The 20,242-nt window shown below is 43.5% G+C and overlaps 1 protein-coding gene across 2 annotated transcripts in view; it reads left to right on the plus strand.

Moving 5' to 3' along the window:
- The first annotated feature begins 4,452 nt into the window (after positions 1–4,452).
- NRP1 (neuropilin 1) overlaps positions 4,453–20,242 on the plus strand; it is a 113,931-nt gene continuing 98,141 nt past the window's right edge. For both annotated transcript variants that reach the window (XM_063148625.1, XM_063148635.1), the window contains exons 1-2: positions 4,453–4,942; positions 8,140–8,314. In XM_063148625.1, the coding sequence (XP_063004695.1) occupies positions 4,876–4,942; positions 8,140–8,314 (242 nt within the window). In that variant the 5' untranslated portion in view covers positions 4,453–4,875. The remainder of the gene's footprint in view (positions 4,943–8,139; positions 8,315–20,242) is intronic.

The following is a 20,242-nucleotide window of genomic DNA, read 5'->3' on the forward strand; positions in this document are numbered from 1 at the left end:
GATGTAGGAGATAAAAGGGCTGAGAGAGGAGAGATATAGACAAGGTAAAATGTATGTCTGATCTTAAAGATAAGGGTAAATAGCTTTGGTTCAGTACAGTAAGCAACAGGAAGCCAGGTAGTGATTCATATGGCCAAAACAACAGAAGAGGAGATGACACAGAAGCCTAGTTTTGGAGAGATTCTTGGGCAAGATAAGTGCAGAAAAAAAGGAAAACATTAGAGAAAAGGATATAAATGAGCACCAGACTGTATATGAAGATATTAGCAGACACAGTCATAAAGCAAATATATTTGTATTCTGCACTAAATGCTCATAGGAAGTCTCCATTTTCAGGCTTTTAATATTATGGATGAGTTTAATTTGTTGTGTTTCTTTTTCAAAATAATAACAAATAAAGGTGTCTTCAGCCATTGATTAATCATTTGCCAAACTTAGTTTTTAATTAAAAGTGCTGTGTGAGTACATAAAGGAATAAACATCAAAGTTGCTCCGTTCTGCTATTGTTAAAATGGGAAAAATGTTTTTTTCTTTGGAATTTTAAGTTTTATATTACATTATTTAGCCCAAGGCAAATTTTTTTTTTATGGCTGAATTATAAACTTCTTGAGAAACAGGTTTATAACAGAAGTGCAGACAATCTTCAAAAAAGCATTATAAACACCAAGTCAAATTATGAAGCAAAGATGGGCCTGAACCCAAACCCCAAAGCTAGCCACTCCATTAACTTTTACATACATAGGACTCAGATTCAGTCTTTGTAACACTAACTCATCCTTGCCATAAAATCCCATTACTGATGTGAAAATGGAGAGCTGAACAAATGTGTAAGCAGTTGCAGGATCAGGGCCTAAACTTCCGTGACTAAAATGTGAGAAGTCGATTATACAAAGAGACTTCTGAATGTTTCATTTGATGCTAGTTTATATTCAAGATTATTAAAGATTAATAATTTTCAGGTAAATATATGTAAACCAAGCATAGAATGTCTTCACTCATCATTCCAGGGCAATTCATACTTAGGAGAAAACTGTGCTTACATAGAGAGAAAAAGATGGGTGGAAAAATTAGATTGGTGTCATTCATGTTGTGATAGGGAAGGACATTTATGTACCAGACTCTGGTATATTTGCTAAGCCTTGAGAAATCAAGAGGAAAAAAATTTAAATAAAGCCCCATTGTGGAATCCAAAATGCCCACACAGTACTGAAGAAGGGCAGAAATCCTTTCCTATGGGCCATGGTAGCCCTAACAGAGGCCATTCCTACTCAGCTCTCTTTGCAGCCTGTTGCACATCTCTCTCTCTCTCTGCAAGAAGAGGAAACACTGATATTTGAGACATAAGCATGTTGAAATAAACCTTGGGATATGGATTAGTGATTACTGGCTAGGCTCAGATGATAAAAGCAACTTTAATCATAATCTTAAAATTTATCACATTGTACCATCTTCCCTAAAGTACATGTTCTGTATGCATTTAAGTGGTTTTCTTCCAGAGAAAAGAATTTCTTTAAAATACACTAGCTACTAAAAACTATGTCTCCATCAGCAAAAAGCAATTTATTAATCAGATAGGAAAAAGAATTGATGAAACAGAGTGGTTGGTTGGTTGGTTGATTGGTTGGTTGGTTGGTTGGTTGGTTGGTTGGTTGGTTGGGAGCATCTTTACAGCGTACAGCTGGCAATGATTATTTCCTTTCTGTAGATCCCTAGAAATAACCTGACAGACAATGCTAATCCCAAAGCAAGAGGGCCATCACTGTCAGTAAGTGTATTTTTTGATGTATATGCTTTCTGGGTATCTGTCACTTAGAGAATTAATCTTGGTTTCTGGAACAGGTTTTAAAACAAACATGTATGTATATATTTCTGCAAACCCTTAGTAAGCAACCATCAGCAGGTAATTTCTGTTTTCAAAAATAGATTTGCTTTATTTTAAAAGATATATTGTTGCTCAAACAGTCAAACTATGATCAGGTCAGAACCCATTTATCTCTAGGACTGTCCAGCAGAGTGAGTTTTAATAATCAGAAAGCACTGTTAACTCTCCCCTTCCCCCGTGTTCTGGGAATGCCTCTAAAAGGAAAAAAAATAAAGGGGGCTTAATGTGCTACCCATAAAATATACATCCCAATCAATCAGGAAAATGCATAAGTATTGCAAATGATGATCCAGAGACTGCCTAAAGACAGGGAAATGAGACTGAACCCAATAACTCAATCTGACTAGTTCCAGCCTGCCGGTTTCTAGCCCGCCTGCAGACACAGGCATGGGCAGAAGCAGGGTCATGGGCAGGGGCAGAAGCAGAAGCCAACAAAGGAAAGAATTAGGTGTACAGAGAGTATAACAGCATCAAACTGCATTTTAGTGCACAATATTAGGGAACTGTAATCACGGAACAGAAGGGGAATGTCTGGAAAAAACTCAGAGAGTAGTGGTGAGAGAGTGTGCAGTATGAAACCAACAGACAGATTTCCTACAGACTTAATCTCCAGACTTCAGCTGACCTTAAACTCAGGGCTTCAAAAGGGCAGCGAGGGAGAGTGAGAGTAGAAATCTCAGACTCAGGGCTAGAGACAAAGGGATGGAGGAGTCTGGATTTGTGTATGGTTTCTGTACACAGATGTAACACATTTGTAGTTAATCTGTGTGGCTGCAGACTGACAACTATGTTTGAAAATTATTTCAAACAAAGCTGTATCTTCAGAGTGGACAGGGGTTTACTGCCATGGCTACACTTGGAGGATGACCCTGTCCTCAGTAAAACCCAGCTCTTTTCCCACTGCATCCTTCAGAAAAACTCCTTATGGAGTAGGTATTCTATCAGGCCTTTTTCCTGATGAAGCATTAACAGAGTTTGCCTTGACTGTGCACCAGTAACAAATTGTTTTCAAACTGTCCTGGGACATGACAGAGGCTGACATCCACCCCTGGCTGTAGGTAATTTTCCTAGCACAGACCCACCTTTGGGAACCATTTAACTCTGTGTTTCAGCTTTCAGCCTTGGAGCTCTCCCTGAAACCCCTACCCCAGGGACTGGATTGCCCTCACACAGAAGGTGTACAAAGTACTCCACATAAAAAAGCAGCTGGGTTCAGCAAGGTGATCACTCCCCAGGTGCAGGGACAGCCTGTAAGGCAGGGCAATAGAGCAATTCCTTGGACAGGGCCCGTAGGTGGTGAGCACCAGACCGTGCAGCCAAAGCAGCAGGATTCAGAGCCTGGTATGTCCCCGCTTTGTTCCTTCCTCTGGTGCCTGTGGGGGTGGTGGGGAGAATGCTCAGGAGGAGACACACACTCCCCAGTGGGGATTTCATGCTGCACAGCCTCCTTCGGGAGCAGAGCCGGCCCTGGGGGACCCCACAGCTCCTCAGCCCCTCAAGAGGCTTCATGAAAGACTGACAGAGTGAGGGGGGCAAAGCTGAAACAGGGGCTGAGAGAGATGGGAATGACAGCAAGAGTGGGAGAGAAGGGACGTGGGAAAAGGGTGGGAAGGGAGGGGATACAGGGAGGCAGATGTGCAGTGGCCAGATGAGCGTGACACCTAGGGGTGCTCTGACAGGGGTGCTGGCAGCTCACCCCACATCAGCACAGCCTGCTTCCCCTAGGACAAGCAGGGACGGTGGTGTCCCAGTGGGGAAGGGGCAGGGACTTCGAGGGACACGCACTCTCTCACGAAACAAAAAAAAAAAAAAAAAGTGTCGGAAGGGGGAGAAGGTGGCGGAGGAGGGAAAGGTTGCAGAAGGGATGGCCCGGGAAGGGACGGGGCAGGGTTCCCGCGGGGTCCCGAGCCGGGAGGCGGGAGGGATGCGTGTGTGTGTGTGTGTGTGTGGGGCCGGGGCGACGGGGGCGGCCGGGCAGGGCACGGCAGGACACGGCGGGGCAGGGCCGGGCAGGGGCGGCGGGGCAGCGCAGGTGGTGCCGCCGCCCGCATGGGCTCTACCTGCCGTGCCGGGGCCGCCGCCTCCCGCCCCCTCTGCTCCGCTCCGCGCGTTCCCCCTCGCCTGTCCCCGCCTCGGCTGAGCGCCAGAGCTGGGCTTGCCGTGTTTGTTTGTTCGTTCTTCCGCGCTGCCGATGTCTTGGGGGGCTGAGGAGGAGAAGGAGGAGGAGGAGAAGGAGGAGGGCGGGGAGGGGGAGGGGACTGGGGCTTGGGAGACGGCGGTTCCTCGGCCTCTCTTATTGCCGCTGAGTTGCGCTCCTCTTCCTCAGGCTGCGAGCAGGAGCCGCCCGGGCGCTTCCCACTTCCCCGGCCGGCCGGCAGTGCCTGCTGGGCAGCGCGCTCGCTCGCTCGCCTCCCGCCGGGGCAGGTGAGTGCGGGCACCGCCGGGCACCGCTGGGCGCCGCCGCCCCGGGGCTCCCGGGCTCCGGCCCCGCGGGAGAGCGGCCGCTGCAGAGCGGGGCAGGCAGGGGGGACGCAGTTTGCCAAACTCCGGCGCCAGGCTGGTCCCCGCTCACGGCCGCTTTCCCTTCCTTGTCTCCCCTCCGCAGAGCACCCTCGCCCAGCAGAGCGCTCCCGAGGTGCTGGCAGCCGCCAGTATTTTTTGTCTGTCTTGTTTGTGTGTTTGTTGGGTTTTGTTTTTGTTATTTTTTTCCCCTCGTTTTTATTTGGCTTTCTAGTCTCGCTGGGAATGGCAAGGGCAGCGGCGCCTGGAGAAGGAACAAGTGTGGGGAAAGGGAGAGGGAGCCGGAGCTAAATGACAGGATGCGGGCGGCTTGAGGCACAGAGAGAAGCCAGCCTCCTTCTGTCCCCGAGACTGCCCCTGCGGACCGTGCTTTCTGCTCCTCACTCCGGCTGGAGGATTTAAGGAAGAGTTGTGCGTGGAAGGCATTTTTATTTTTTTTTTTTTTCCTCCTTTCCCTGCTGTCGGAAGGGAAAATGGATTGGGGACTTCTCCTACACTGTGCAGCCCTCACCTTCACCCTGGCCAGGGCTCTGCGGAGCGGTGAGTGTCACGGGCACGGCGGCTCTGGGCTCGGGCACATTCGGGGCTCCGGGGGGCGGGCGGCGGTGCCCGGCGGGCCGTGGGACCGGCACCCACACAAACCCGGCTGGGGGGAACTTTCTGCCCGAGGAGGGATGCGGCGCAGCCCTCGTCTGAGGATCGCCCTCCCCGACATTGCTTTCCGACTTTATTTTCTGCTTTTTTGGGTTATTGTATAAAGCAGGCTGCTCATTCTCACTAGATCAGGACAGCCAATTATCTTAATAGCGTCCCGTCCCATAGGCAATTAAACGTCTCTCCTCCGATATCTGAAAGATAATGAATGCTTTAAAGCGAAGGCTCTCTTCCCCGCCCGCCCTTTCTGTTTTCCAACGCGTAAATTTTTAGATCATGCCTCCTACTAGCTGTGTGTGTACCTGCGAATAGTCTGCACACGGAGTACCCCTTTCCCAAGTCTGCAGTTTACGTGCAACTTACACTGTGCCAAGAGGGGAGCTGAGCTCTGTGAAAGCTCGAGACTTCCTTCCAGGAGGAGAAATCCCAGAACAAATGAGTGGTGCGTCTAGTTCACTGTCAGGCAACCCTTGAAAACACAACTAATTAAAAGCACCGTGCTCCTCCTTCCCCGAACAATGCCAGGGCACTGTGAATATTTCACTGCATGATGCATTTTTAAAGATGGTCTAATTGTGGGACTGCTTGACGTTTAACTCTTGCACATGAAACAGCTCATGTGAATCTTCCTTTCCTGAGAAATCCCGAGCAATTACTATTAACTAATTATCAAATATTTACTTTTGCCTGGCTGGTTTTCAATCAAAGTAATTAAAAGAAGAGAGCACCCTCCACTTACCCTGGTATATTGTTTTAATAAGGGACCGCAAGTGGAGTGTCAAGCAAGAGTATTAAAATCACATATTTTATGATGGAAGTTAATCTCTTTCCCAATATGTTTTGAGGAGGCTGCTTAGTTTAATCAGGAACTCCCTCCTCCAGTGCTGTGGCACAGGAGCAGAGGTGCTAGAGGGGTGCACCAAGCCCGGGGTGGGGATGCTCCCAGAGGTGCCCTTTGCTCATCCCCCAGCCCAGCTCGGGGTGTGGGCAGCTGCCTCCCACACAGACCCACACTGCCACCCTGTACCTCTGAGGGACAGAAGGAGCCACCCCCGTGCTCTTGTTGGTCATTTGTCCCTGTGCAGAGCAGGAGAGGAAGTTGCTGGGCAGAAGCCTCCACCAGGAGTGGCTGATGTGGTGGTCCTGCTGGAGGCACCAAGGCCATTAACCCCCTCTACAACTTACCTGACCTACTAATGCCACCCTCACCTACATGCAGTATTAGTGTCCACTAAATTAATTCATTAACCTTATTTGGAACTAATGGTCCAAAGTCATTAGAAACTGCTCTTCTTAATCAAGTGCGAGAGAGATTGCACAGAGCCAAGGAGTCTAGCAGACCGCATTATCTTATTACACTGTCACTTTCCCAGAAGTCGCAGATTAAGGAGCGCTGGTGGTAGTAAGTCCACCTCAGCGTCCTCTGAAGTGACTCTGTCAAGTGACTAGAAGCAGCCCTGCTTTATTTCAGGCATTTAACAGATGCCAGACCCTGCCATGATGTTTGCAGGGCTGGAGTGGGCTTAATGAGACAAGATCACTTTCCGAGTGGGCTTACACAGGGAGGAGAAGGCAAGATTCCCTGAGAGCCCCAGACAGCGGATTAGCAAGATCACCAGTGACAGCTTTTGAGCTTTAAGCATCAATGCCTTTTGTTCTGGTCAGAGGAAAATAGCCTGTTTTGCAAAGGCACAGCAGAAATATAATAAGATACCTTTCCCAGCAGCATGCTTGGCAGCATCTGGGTTTTGACCATACATCTGAGTACCTATCAACCCCTTCCCTCCTAATTTATGGCAAATAATTTCTATAAAGAGTGTTGCTTTATGCATTTTTGATGTGCACTTCCTCATTCATTTCCATTTGACCTGTTTTTTCCTACAATAAAATCCTGTATATTTATAAATTCATGCTGAGAGCAAGGATTGCCATTTTGCTTTCACAGGGAATGTATTAGATAGAGCACTGCAGACTGTATATACCATTATTGAGATGTAGTGATATATAGTCTTGCTTTAGTGGGGACATTCTTCCTGTCCATAGTTTACTGTCATGTTTTATTGCTCAAAATTAAACAACCAACACTTGGAGAAAGTTTTTCCTACCTGAAGGTGCCCAGAAAGAAATCCATAGTAGTAAAAAAAAAGTGATAACACAAACCTGCACTGGACAGTGAAGTGAGTGACTGTGTGGGTTGGATGTTTTTGTCCCTTTTTTTTCCTATAAAGCTTAAAATGCAACCCTGACAATGCTGACCCAAAGGAGCAACCATTACACTTTGTGATTCAAGAAACTTTTGCAACTATTTTGCTATTAGAAGTAAATCTTTGTTGTTGTTCAGGGGAGGAAGGAATGAAGGGAAGAGGAAGGGAGGTTGTTCTGCTCCATTACTTTGATGCAGTCTCCAAGCATGAACAAACGTCCTTGAAAGAGTAAATAGCGGATGATTTCTGCTTCACTAGAGCTACTTTGTTCTCTTCTATCCTGGGTTTGAAGAGCACAGATAGCTTCAACCTGCCTAGATTTATGGACTGATAAAACAAAGGGAGGGTGTCCTGAGAATGAGCTTGGATCCACCAATACAATCCCAATGGTCGGTGACACAGACCAGACTTATCCCGCAGCTGAGCAGGGCATCAAATGGCATCTCTTAACATCTCCTCCCAGCTTTTCTTGAAACTTCATACTTAACAAGAGTATAGTTTTTGGAGGTAATTGTGTCCCATGCACCCTTCTCAGCCAACATGAACGCAGTTATGAAGGGGCAAGGCCATAACGCTGTAAGGGGTACTATTGGAGTGGAGGGCTTTTTAAAAGGATACTGTTTAGTAATGGGAGTGCCTTCTGCTGTCTGCTGCCTGTCCAGCCACCGGGTTTAAGGAATGGGGTACGGGAGGGAGTCCTCTTCCTCCGGTAGATAGTAGCTCAGATGCCTTTAAAAGCAGAAGGATGCTAAGTTAGCCTGAAGAAGGCTGCGGCCCCGCAGCATTCCCACGGCAGTCTGCCGGGTGTGCTGCTGCAGGCTGCGCCTGGATGCTTGCCGGGGGCACTGAGACCAGCCCATGTGTTCCCTTCCCTCGCAGACAAGTGCGGCGACACGATCAAAATTTTAAGCCCCGGGTACCTGACGTCTCCCGGCTACCCGCAGTCCTACCACCCCAGCCAGAAGTGCGAGTGGCTGATCCAGGCGCCGGAGCCCTACCAGCGCATCATGATCAACTTCAACCCGCACTTCGACCTGGAGGACCGCGACTGCAAGTGAGTGAGCCGGGGAGGGAGCGGGCCGGGAGCGCTGCGGAGCGCCACGGCGCCACCTGCCGGCCGCCAGGGGCAGCGCCGCGGGCAGCTCCGGGCCGGCGGCGAGCGGGGCGGGCAGTGTGTCTGTGTGTCCGTGTGTGTGTCCGTGTGTGTGTGTGTGTGCGTGTGTGTGCGTGTTAAAAACGTCTTCGCAGCTTTCTGAGGTTTGTAAGCTCCGTCTGAGCTGCGCCCGCCCGGTGCGCTGCGGGCGGGGGCGGTGGTGATGCGCGGAGTGGGGATGCGGTTGTGGTGAGGCACTCTTTGCTGGCCTGCTTGTTCTTGTAAGTCTCGTGTTTGAGTTGGAGTTTGAAAAAGGAGCTCCTTCTCCTTTTGTAAGTCTCTTGTTTGAGTTGGAGTTTGAAAAAGGAGCTCCTTTGCCTTTTGTACCCCCACGACTACAAGCAGCCCATGGAAGAGACAGGCCGTTTATAAATTGGCAAACCTTTCTAACGCAGAGTTAGTCTGGCAATTACCCTCACCCTTCAAGGGGCGGTGGACTGGAGGACTGATGGTCGTATTTCCTTCTTTCTCCCTTTGCTGCTGATTTATAGCCAGTAGCTTTTCTTTCCCCTCCTCCTGCTCTCCTGTAGTGCCCTGAGAGGAGAAAGGAGGGAGCTGAGCTCCCTTTATCCCCTGTCCTCGCATTCCCTTTGACCACCCCTTCCAGAAGTGGGAAGGAGAATCGGAACCTCCCAGAAGCTGTTCTCCACTTTCCCCCAAATCTGTAAATCTCACAGCTTGCACAAGACAACATATGGTCAGATCATTCCCCTCTTCAACATGCCCTCTGAATTCAGCCAGCTTGTTGCATGAAGAAAATATTTTAGTGATTCATTATTTAAGTATTTTCTGGACTATCATAGTTATTTAAATATTTCTTGTGTATCATAATTTTTTATCCCCTACTGATAACTGCAAGAGAGTTGCTGTTGATTAATGCTACCAGTCAAGATTTTCTCTGCCTGTCAGAAAGATTAAACTCAATAGCCAGTGGTGTTTGGTATTTCACGGTAGTATACAGGATTTGGTCCCGTAAAATGATGTTCAGTTTATCAGGACTGCTTGTGATAGACCATGAGATGAGAGTGTTGGGCTTTGGAAAAGAGAGCAAGTGTATTCAAGCACTTCATTTTTACTATGCATGTCTTTGTCCTATTATTTAATAACTTGATTACTTAGATCACAATTATTGTTTTCTCTTAAAATGAAGTTTTTAATGATGCATTGTGGTACTTCATTGCTTTTTTATGGTATTTTATAACCACTTATAGATCAGCATTGCAGTGCCATAGTTGAGTGATAATGCAGGGAAACCCTGTGCTCATAAAATGAAACTTTGTGAAAATGAGTTTTTACTGTGGTGTTGGAGCTGCAGCTCATATTCACACCATATGTTCACACGCTGACTTCCCATTCTTTAATTTTTAATGTCTTGTACTCAGGCAATGGTTCACTTCTCTGTGTCTTCTTGATACAGGTTTTGCTTTCATTCTGTGGAATGCTGCTAATGCTTTAAAATATTTGTCACTCTTTGCTTCATAGAGAGAAATTAAGAAATTAAATCAAGCATATTTCAGTGTCAAATCCTTTTTGTCCATTGTTAGAATGCATGTTTTTCCAACTCTGTAAAACCAACATGGTCTTTGGCAGCAGTAAAATGGTGTGCAGCCTACAATTATTTGAAGAACAAGTAATCTTTGTGGCACAGTGTTGTGCTAAACAGTGCTAGACTGAGCTGAACTGGGTCCAGGGAAAGGACTGAATCCCTCCCTCTGCTGCTTCCCTCTCAGTGTTCATTGTCCACTCTCCCTGCTGCATTATTTCTGCCCCTGAAATGGAGCCCAAAGCAGTAATGAGATGGTAGTGGGTGGAAGGAAGTCTCTCAACAGGGTTGTTTGCATTGTGTTTGCAGTGTATGATGGTGATGACTTTACCATTATTTTGTCTGTGCTGAAACGCTAATTTTCTAGGCTATGCTAAATTACTCAGCTGCTACTTCATTTATATTGAAAATTGCTGTTTTTAACTTTAGAGGGATTGTATTTGTGGGGAGAAAAAAAAAATCAACAACAAAAAAAACCACCAAAACCTTAGGACCAGAGAGATTATTTCAGCAACAGGAATTCGTCAGCAATCTCCATGGTCAAATTTCAGCATCTACTTAAAAAATTCACATTCCTTGTACTTAATATTGAATGCAACGGGTGATTAATGCAATAAATGTATCACAGGATTTTTTTCTTTTCCAGCTAAGTACATTTTGTTTCTCTAATATGCTTAGCTTATTAAAAACCCAGTTTGCAATCTAGAAATGTGTAATTTAGGTTACAGTCTAGTTTATTGAAAGGTTTAGCACTGGAAATTAATAACCACTTAAATATGAAATGCAGATAGAAAATGGGAGATAAGGGAATTCATGTCTGGGAACAAAAAATGTCCCATACAATTAGAGTAGACTAGAGAAGATTAGCTTGCTGGCCTAGCTCCCAAAATCCTCTTTATAATGCTGTTCATTGCAACTTGGACCTTAGTTAGCATTGAAAAAACTTTAATAACAGGGAACCCCTGAGCCCGGGAAGGGAAACATTTTGAGTTTGGAAAGGTTACCTTCTTGTTCTGTAGTGCCAACAAGAAAATCAAGAGGCTTTACCTAACTTTAAAAAATATTGCTGTATATGGAGGGCTAGATGTATTGAAATGTAAAACTGGTGAAAGGTTGGTTCTCTGGGGAGAATCAAAAGCAGCACGTTTAAGCACTAGCTGTTACTGAAGCTGTTCCCAGTTAGTCTCTTTGTATGTTAGGGTTTGGAATTAATTTAAGAATATGCCCTTGATTTACCTACTTATTATGCTATGCTTTAATGAATAAGTATTTCTCAAATGACTGCTAATAAAATTCATATATGTATGTTTTTCTGACAATCAGAACCATTTGAGTTGTTTTAAATTTCAAGTAAACATGGTGAAAATTCCTTTTTCTCTGGAGGCATTCCAAAGGACTCAACTTTCACAGTTTTGAAGAATAAAGATAGGCAAATAATTTAAAAATATGTTCACACAAGCTAGGTTCATCTAATAAAGAATCTTCTAGACAGGACTACTGTACCAGCATTATGGAAATACTGGGTTTCGACAGGAAGTACACAAACATGTCGACCACAGATTGTTATCAAGGACATATATAATGAAAAAATTCACAGTGTCTTTAAACATTTAGCTCTAATGAGTGTTATGCCTCCTCGTCAGGAAGCCAAGAAACAGAAATTATGGTTGCACTTTAAGAGAAAAGTAGTTTTTATTTGCCATTTTGCCTTTTCTCAAGCAAGTCCCAAAAATAAGCATGCATTCTTGGAGTCAGGAATACGGTTAAAATGAATAGAAGAGACAAAACATATGGCCACATATTAGTTAAAATGCTCCAGTGTTTGTTGCATGTGGTAAATGCTTTTCAGCACTTAGTGCAAGCTGTACAAGTCTCGTGTTGCTGAAGTATCCTACTGTGTAAATGTAGCCATCTTGAATCTAGTAAAACTTTATACCTAGATAATAAACAAGAATGTCACTGATACAGTACTTTGAATTTATGGAACTTTTCCGGTTTCCCAGCAATGCACACTATCAGCATGATAATTTATAATGGTTTGTGACAAATGTTGCTGAGCAAAGAGGTGTGTGGTTACATTCAGATCAGATGTCATTATCTAGGGAGCAATAAAAATTTCACAGACACTAGGTTAAAAACATTAAGAAAATGAATGTGAAGCTTCAGAAGAAAAGGGCTTAAGAAAGGTGGAGGGTTGGGTAGAAAAAGCCCAACAGTGGTTTTCTTACTGACAAATTATTAACTTTGTTGCCAGACTTGACTGTATTGTTTTACAAGGTTTTCAGAGATATGCCACACAGCACTATTATTATAATGGCCATCATTTATAGATGTAGTAAATAAATATAATTCTTGCTTAACACTTGTGGATTATATACAACAGTGCTGTCAAATCTCTCAGAATGGAAAAATTGCCCATTTTGGAAACATTCAAGTTATAGGAGAGATGTCATAGATAATTACTCTTCATATTGCATTTACTAGGGATTAGTTACATGAATGAGAGCAGAGCTGTATAGAAATTGCGGTCAGTTCTAGAATACAGAGAAAAAATATCTATGTTTGTTTATATAGAAGAAAATGCCTCCTCCAGATCCTTGGGTAAGGAAGAAAGCATAGGTATTCAGACCTACAGGGTGAAAGTATAGCTCCACATAACTCCCATAGACCTTAATGATGTTAGAAATTCATTCATCCATTTTACTTCTAAATAATGTCAATGGATTTATGCTACAAAACTGTAGGTATAACAAACTCAGGCTGGTAAAATAAACAGGAGCAAGCAAAGTCATGGCTCAGCCTTCCTTCAGTTTCTGCAAAGTTTAAGCTTTCATTTGCTTTTGTCTAAATCCTGGTTCCTATTTTTCCATGCAGCAAGGTTTGCTTTGTGCAGGCCTCATGCCTCGTGTCGATTCCTTTTGTGCAGGGGTGGTTCAAGCCCTTTGGGCTGAGCTGATGGGAATAAGAGTGCCCATGTCCTTGGTGCCCAGCTGTAGAACCACGAGGAGTGATCCTGCTGGGCTGCCACTGAGCCTGTCAGCAGGGTTCTGCCATCAGCTGCACACAACAGCTGCTTCTTGACTGCCCCAGGGGCCCTGGAGCCTGCACAGCCCTGAGCTGCTCCCACAAACTGCCCCAAGGTGTTCTGGGCTCAGTGCAGCCCCCCTGCCCATGGGAGCAGTGGGAACTCTGCCCCCACTCCCACAGAGCTGTCCCCCATCATTCCTGGTGACTGTGGGGAAGGGCTCAGTGCAGGCCCCGTAGGATGGTTAATGGCTGTATCGGTGTTTGGATAGCAAATGTCAGTCAGAGCTTCCTAATTCCCTCTGCCTGGCCACCATGGGGCTCGGCGGGCACAGTGCCTGCCCCTGACAAGGCAGGGTGAGCAGCACAGGAGCAGAGTTGCTCAGGTCTGGGGAAGGCAGGGGCTGAGTTTGCCCACCACTGAGCAGAGAGGTCTTGAAGGAGCCAAGGCCTCTGAGCTTTCCAACAGAAGTATGGCTTGACTGGCTGGGCACCATCAGCTAAGCATCAGCATGCGCCTTTTAGTGGACTTCAGCAGGACAAGGTATCCAGGAGACATGGGAATGCCCCCTCCTCCCTGCTGAGGGCAGCTGGAAGGATGCCTGCCCTCCCCTGCTTGCTCTGGACTGGATTCACTAATCCACTCACACGTCACCCACCCTGGGCTGCACTGCCCAGGCAGAGGCGGGCAGGGACCTGGACATCTCTGTCAAAGCCAGAGTGGGAAGTGGGCACTGACACACTGGAAAGGCCATACCTGGGCTGAAGAGGCAGCATCTTGTCCTTTTTGTCTCCCTCAAAAATCTGTCCCTAAGAGCTGGTTGGGGTTACCAAGAGATAATTGGAAGTACTAAAGGGATGAAGGGGGCCATCCTTCAATCTATTCCTAAAACAAGAAACAAGTGGGTTTGGCTTAGTTTGAGATGGGTTGTTGCAGTAGATTGGGGGCCATGTGCTATCTCATGTTTCAGGGTGTACTTTATACATTTCTCTGCTATGTATATTAAGCACATGTAAAGCTTTTTCAGGGAGCACTCAGCTAGACCCAGACAGCCCTTCTGGAGACCACTGCTGTTTGGTACCCTCCATATGGCTGCAGGAAAAATTCTTCTCAAAGAAAGGAATCAGTTCAGACCCTGTGCACGATCAAGGAAGCAAAAAACTCTTGTACCCCCAAATTTTTTTTTTAACTTGAAGACTTTGCATTATGAAAGTATATATAATATCTCTTTGCCACAAGATTCCACATGTATCTGCACACACAGGTACAAGTATTTAAAGATGCTGTTATTTTATTGTAAGGATTAAATGAGAATTAAAGGAATTTGGAAATTATATTATTTTCTGATTATACAGTGTAATGAAACAATTCCTTTGGTTTTTATCCAAGCATTTAACTCTTGTGAAAGTCTCTATTGTCAAACTGTTTAACAATTTGTTCTTTTAGAGTAATGGTTTTTGTTTGAGTTTTCTCAGGAAAAGGTATTAGGAAATCCATGACCAAAGTGCCTGGTCATAGCTAGAGGGTCTGTGCAGGACTGTGTTCAGGGCTGAGGGGTGGGATGGAGAGTCCATTATTGCACTCTGTGTATGGGTGCATCCTCTGTCACAGCAAAGTTAAAACTACAAAACCATATATATGGTTTTTCATATATACATAATATATGGATGTATATATGAAACATATGTATATATGATAGAAACATCATATATGGATGTTTCTATTAGTCTGAACACTTAACTGTGAGGAGAATTCTGTCTAGATGTGCTACAACCAGATGCCCTTGAGACAGGAAAAATTTGAGGGTCAAATGTGGATTCCCTTAAGCCTAATCCTTCATCCTTTCTGTGAACAGAGATAAACAAATTCAGAACAAAGGTCTAAGTCCTTTCTAAATTGAAACCCAGAGTTGTTGGAATTAGCTCCGTGAAACTCTCAATATGTTTTCAGTCAACCCCATATTGCTCCTCTCTCCACCCTCCTCTCCTTTGCTAATCTAATTGGAACAAAAACCTATGTGTTTCTGTTAGTTTCTTAGTTTCTTAATCATAGTTTATTGAAAGCTATAACATTGGATCATAATTTGATAATTATGATATAGAGATCTTTTTACAGCTAATGTGAACCCAAATTAAATTATTCTCTTTTGCACTATTTCCAAGGAATGAAATTATGCCTGAAAACTAGATATACATGCACTCACATGTCATGTATATGTCTAGGCTTATATATCACACCAAACTGCTTGGATATAGGCATATTTTATGTGCACCTCTTTAGGGCTGTGCATATATGCCTGTATTTATGTATATGTTATAGATTTCTTAGTTTATGTAGAAGTTCCTAAAGTAAATCTACTAATTAAAGCCCTAATACCCATCTTAAGGCTGATAATTAGGTATAAAGAGAAAAAAAACCCCAGGATTAGTGTTCAGATCATGTTCCAAATGCCTCTTAATTGGGTGTTTGTAATCAATCCTGATTGCAAGAGGCAATGGTTTGGCAGAATAAAGAATGAAAAAGGCTTAGCCCTGCTATTCTCTTGTTAGTTGACTTGGCCGTAGTATTTTAGGACAGGATCCAGTGTTAAACAAGGTAATTTTGTCAGCCTTAGCAATCCTTATAAAACATCTAAAAAATATTTTCTAATTATATTTTTTTCAATCTAATAACTCTCTCAAGCTAGAGAGTTATTTTTATCCATAATCTTAAAAATTGTTTTCGAGTGAACCACAGGAAAGACTTTGTTCTCCTGGCCTCCATCCACCACTGGCTTCGGAAATCATGTCTGAGTTCACTGTGGGTTTTTCATTGCATTGACCTTGGTACTTTTCTCACCAAGCCACAGTTTTCCATCATAAAACCACACAGCTTGGTATAATGATTATTTCTTTATCCTGAGTAACCAAACAATTTTTTAAACAGGGTGACAGATTTCCCTCTTGCACTGTGGGAAGCAAGCACCTGGCCATTTCCAAATAGACTTTTAATTAACTTCCTGAAGGAGATTTGAGAGAAGTTTAATAAGTCACCTGCCAACTTTTTGGGAGCATAGGTCATTTCCATTTCTGTAGGAATTCACAAAAATGTGAGAATAACTCCCTTCCCAAGTCCTAAACTTCCATGGAGGAAATTGATTTTCATGGGCAGTATCAAAGGTTTTTAAAAGTGTAACCTCAGAAATTGAATTTCTGATTGTTTCTCATGCACAAGGTACTGTGAAACTCTGTGATCTGCAGAGCTGGTTATGAACTGTGTGAACTTTATAATAATTTATTTAAACATGATCAGATTTTTGTGCATATTGTGCACAAATTTAGACTCATCTTGAAGGTTAATATCATTACAAGGGTTTTATGTAATGCTATAAAATGAAGAATTCAAATGGCTCAAAAGGACCATTGAGAAAATATCTCCACATATGTAAGAGACACCCATTTAATGTGATTTTGTCCAGAAGAAACTATGCACATCCCAGAAGCACAATAACCAGCTGTTGTTCAGGAGAAACTGGGCAGTTGTCTGCTGCCTTCCACACTGACGTGGAGCTGCAGTGGCCACACGTCCCATGCCTTCCCTAAATACAGATGGGCTGAGCCTCGTGCTGAGTGAGCCTGGCTCAATCCCTTCCCTGCACTCCCAGCACTGGGCCCTCCCAGCAAATATTGAACATTTGTGCTCTGGGCTGCTCTGTGCCCCCACGTGAGCCATCAGAGCTGTGGTGTGGCAGTGGGATTGGAGCACCCCACTGCAGGTGGGGCAGGACTGAGCTCACGTCTCAGCCCTGTGCTGGGGCCATGCCATTCTTTGAAAAAAGTTATATTGGTAGTCTTTTTCCTTTTGTTGTTTTCTTACAACACTCTGTATTAAACTGAAAGTTGGTAACCTAGAGAAATCTAGAGGTCTGTTCACACCAGAATGATTATTCTGCCTTGAGCTTTGAGAACTGCTCCCTCAAAGCCAAAGTTTTGCTCATTCACATAAACAGTCACACTGAAGTCAATTAAAACCACAAACTCACTTGAGCAGGGCTAATGAGTAGGACATACATTTCTGGCACTAGACAAATTAATAATTGCTTCATAACAGTGGTTTTCAGATGTTTTCAGGGTAATTTAGAGTACAGTAGGAGATTCAGCCTCATACTTCATAGACCATGATAAATAGGTTATTAGTTCTTCTCCAGCTCTTAGGTCTTACTAGGGGAACAAGTTCCTAAGTGCATGAGTAACAATCAAAGTTTGTCTTCTTATGCCAATCTGTCATTAAGCCAGACAACTTCTACTGACTTACTTCTGATGTATTCATCTGTAACAAGGAAAGCAGATCAGCAATTTAGAAAAGGTTTAGTTTGATCACTATGTAGCAATGCAGGCTACACTGCCTATTTCCATAGTGATCACACCACTTTGCCAGATGCAAAATGAGAGGTTTATATCCCTCATGCTAAAAGCCCTTCTTAGAGGAAATCCTAGGCTGTCGCTTCATTTGAGTAGCTTTAGCTAAGTCTAGAAAAATATGCAAAGGTAGCTCTTAAATGAAAACTCTTCCTTTTTTTTCATGTTTCAAAGTCATCTCTATAATCTCTTTTGGAGACAGAGGCATAAGATATATTAACATGGAAGGCATATGTTCTGATTGCTGAGTGTTTTTTGACATTCCCAGAAACCCCCTGGGACTTTGTGTCACAGTTCTGTAAACTTTATCTATTTGTATATTCATATCTGGGCCTAAATCCAAAACTTCTTTACATGCATTACAGCAGACAGTTTAGGTTCATCTCTTGTGCTCCAGATGGCAAGCAGTTAAATCAGGTACACATTTTAACTACTCCACATAGTCTAACGCTCTAATGCTCTAATGCATTTCAAAAGTTTTCCAATGCATTCTTATAGCACATAGACTATAAAATGTACGTGTATAAAATAGATACAGGACTACATTGAGCTGTGAAGCAAGTGAAGACAGCTCCACTGATACCAGTAGAGCTGCACCTGCTAATAGCTCAAACACAAAATACCATAAGTATATCATATTATGTTCCTTACTGGTTTCCATTTTCATTTATTCTCCACAGCTACACTAGATGATGGCCTTCCAACAGTACAATAGTCATCTTTATCTCATTTCTCTGACATAATTTTCAAGCTCCTTATTACTGTTGAGCAGTGTAGCTAATAGTGCCCAAATTGCTTTTCATTCTTCTCATTATAGTAAGTCATTATTCAAGAAACCATCCTTTCCCACACAAATAGCTCTCCCCCAAACTAAACTTAAAACTTACCTCCAAGCACCAGTCTCACGTTTGCCAATTAGACTCCTTGTACTGGCTATTACATTTATACTTTGCACATTTTTACACCTTTTTTACTAACTGTACCTGTGTACTCCTTGGAATTTTAATCTTTGTCTTCTAAGCCTAGTTTTCATGCTCTGATTTTTGGACCAATTTAATTATTTCAATTAAGGTTTTGTTTGTGTATAGTTAAAACAATTCAGCATGCACTGGGGGACGCATATATTCTAGTATAAAGATGTTCTGTGTCAGTATTTTCACAGAATAAACCTTGCTAATGTCAGCAGTTTGCAGCAAAGACTGTACTGCTTTACCTAGAAAGGTCTCTAAACTGGTGAAGCTACAGTGCCTGTAAAAACAATGTACAAACCTACTTCTGTGTAACATAACTAGTCACCAAGGCTAGTAGAGGATTTGGGATCCCATATTAGCTACATTTGTCAGCAAAAGTTAATTGGATTGCCTTACTGACTCCAAGCTGCAAATTGCAATGTGGACGTAGATGTGCATATTGAGGGCCTTCCTGACACATCCATTTTCTCCCAGCTTTTAGTCTTCAAACAAAAGCTTAGCCAAAGTGTCTAACTAAGCAGTTCCTCTGCCTGCTGTAACTTATGCTTTCCAGGAAGGGTTTTTTTGAGCTTGTGTTACTAGGCAGCTACATAAATTACTGTGGTATGACCTTCAAGCACCTGACTTACTCCATGGAAATTATCCATATGCACACTCTCACCCTGTGATCTTCCATATGACATGCAAGTTTCTTAGTTGTTCCTCCCCCACACCTGAAATTACAAAGTAAAAACATGCTCACAGATGTAACCACAGCTCATCTGATGCTCTGAAATGAAACTGACTACTCTGAAAATAAATATCTGATCCCCAGGTAACTTTTGCATGTCCCCATATGCTCAGCATAGAAAAGAAAATAAATCCTTCCTTTCAACATCCCAGCTTCAGCTCTTTCTCATCTGAGAGACACCAGATAATTTTGATTTAAATATGTAAAGAAAGAAAGCTGTTTTTCATGGACTATATTCCTAATTTGTTTAAAGATCATTCTACTGAACTTAGTAGAACCCCAGTGATTTATATCAGCTGAGTGAGGAGCTGACTCTACACTTCCACAGTTCCCTAGAAATTCTCAGAAGAAAGGTCAGTATTGTAGCTGAACAAATGTTAACTCAGAGTGAAGGCAGTTAAAGTTTTGCCATTCATCAGGATTGCACTTTAATACTTTGACCAAATGGGTAGGAGCTTCTTAAAAGTAGATGAAATCAAGACAAAAGTAATTTTGTATGTGTACAAAACTCTCTTTCCACTAACATCTTCAAAGAACTGTACAAGACTGGATGCTGTGGTACTGTGACTCTTTATAGTGATAACTCTCTCCTACTGCTTGATCTTGGGACAGTCAATCATCATCTTTGTGTCTCTGTTTCTTTAGAGAGTGTAATATTTCTCTGGTTTTCAAATATCTGAGGATGTGCTTATTAGTGTTTGCAAAACCCTTAGAGACTGCTGGTGAAAATGTAAAGCAGTATAATAGTAATTTTCCATTGTTTTGTGTTGTTCATCTTCTAGCTGTTAATTTTTTTTAACAATATACTGCAATGTAAAAATGCATGTGGCAATCTTCTAACGTTCAGAAAGAAGTGTTATCCAAACAAAAATAAAGAATAGCACTCATGCTCACAAGAGACACATTATCTGTGATGAGGAGAATCTGTAACAGACATGGCACTAAGTCAAAGCTGTGCAGCAAACAGCATCCAAATGCAGGCAATTTCAGACGTGTGCATATTGCCAGCACAAAACCAGGCCATTCTGCAAATGCAGAGTCCCCCAAGGAGCAGTGAACCTCGCAGCAGCAGCACTAATGGCTGTCTTCTCATGTGCAGCAGGGGAGAGCAGCACTTTAGAGCCGCCTTGGGCTGCTGTTAAGTTATTCATTCCTAACTTACT

Source organism: Melospiza melodia, chromosome 1 (assembly GCF_035770615.1).
Source record: "Melospiza melodia melodia isolate bMelMel2 chromosome 1, bMelMel2.pri, whole genome shotgun sequence".
NCBI lineage: Eukaryota > Metazoa > Chordata > Aves > Passeriformes > Passerellidae > Melospiza > Melospiza melodia.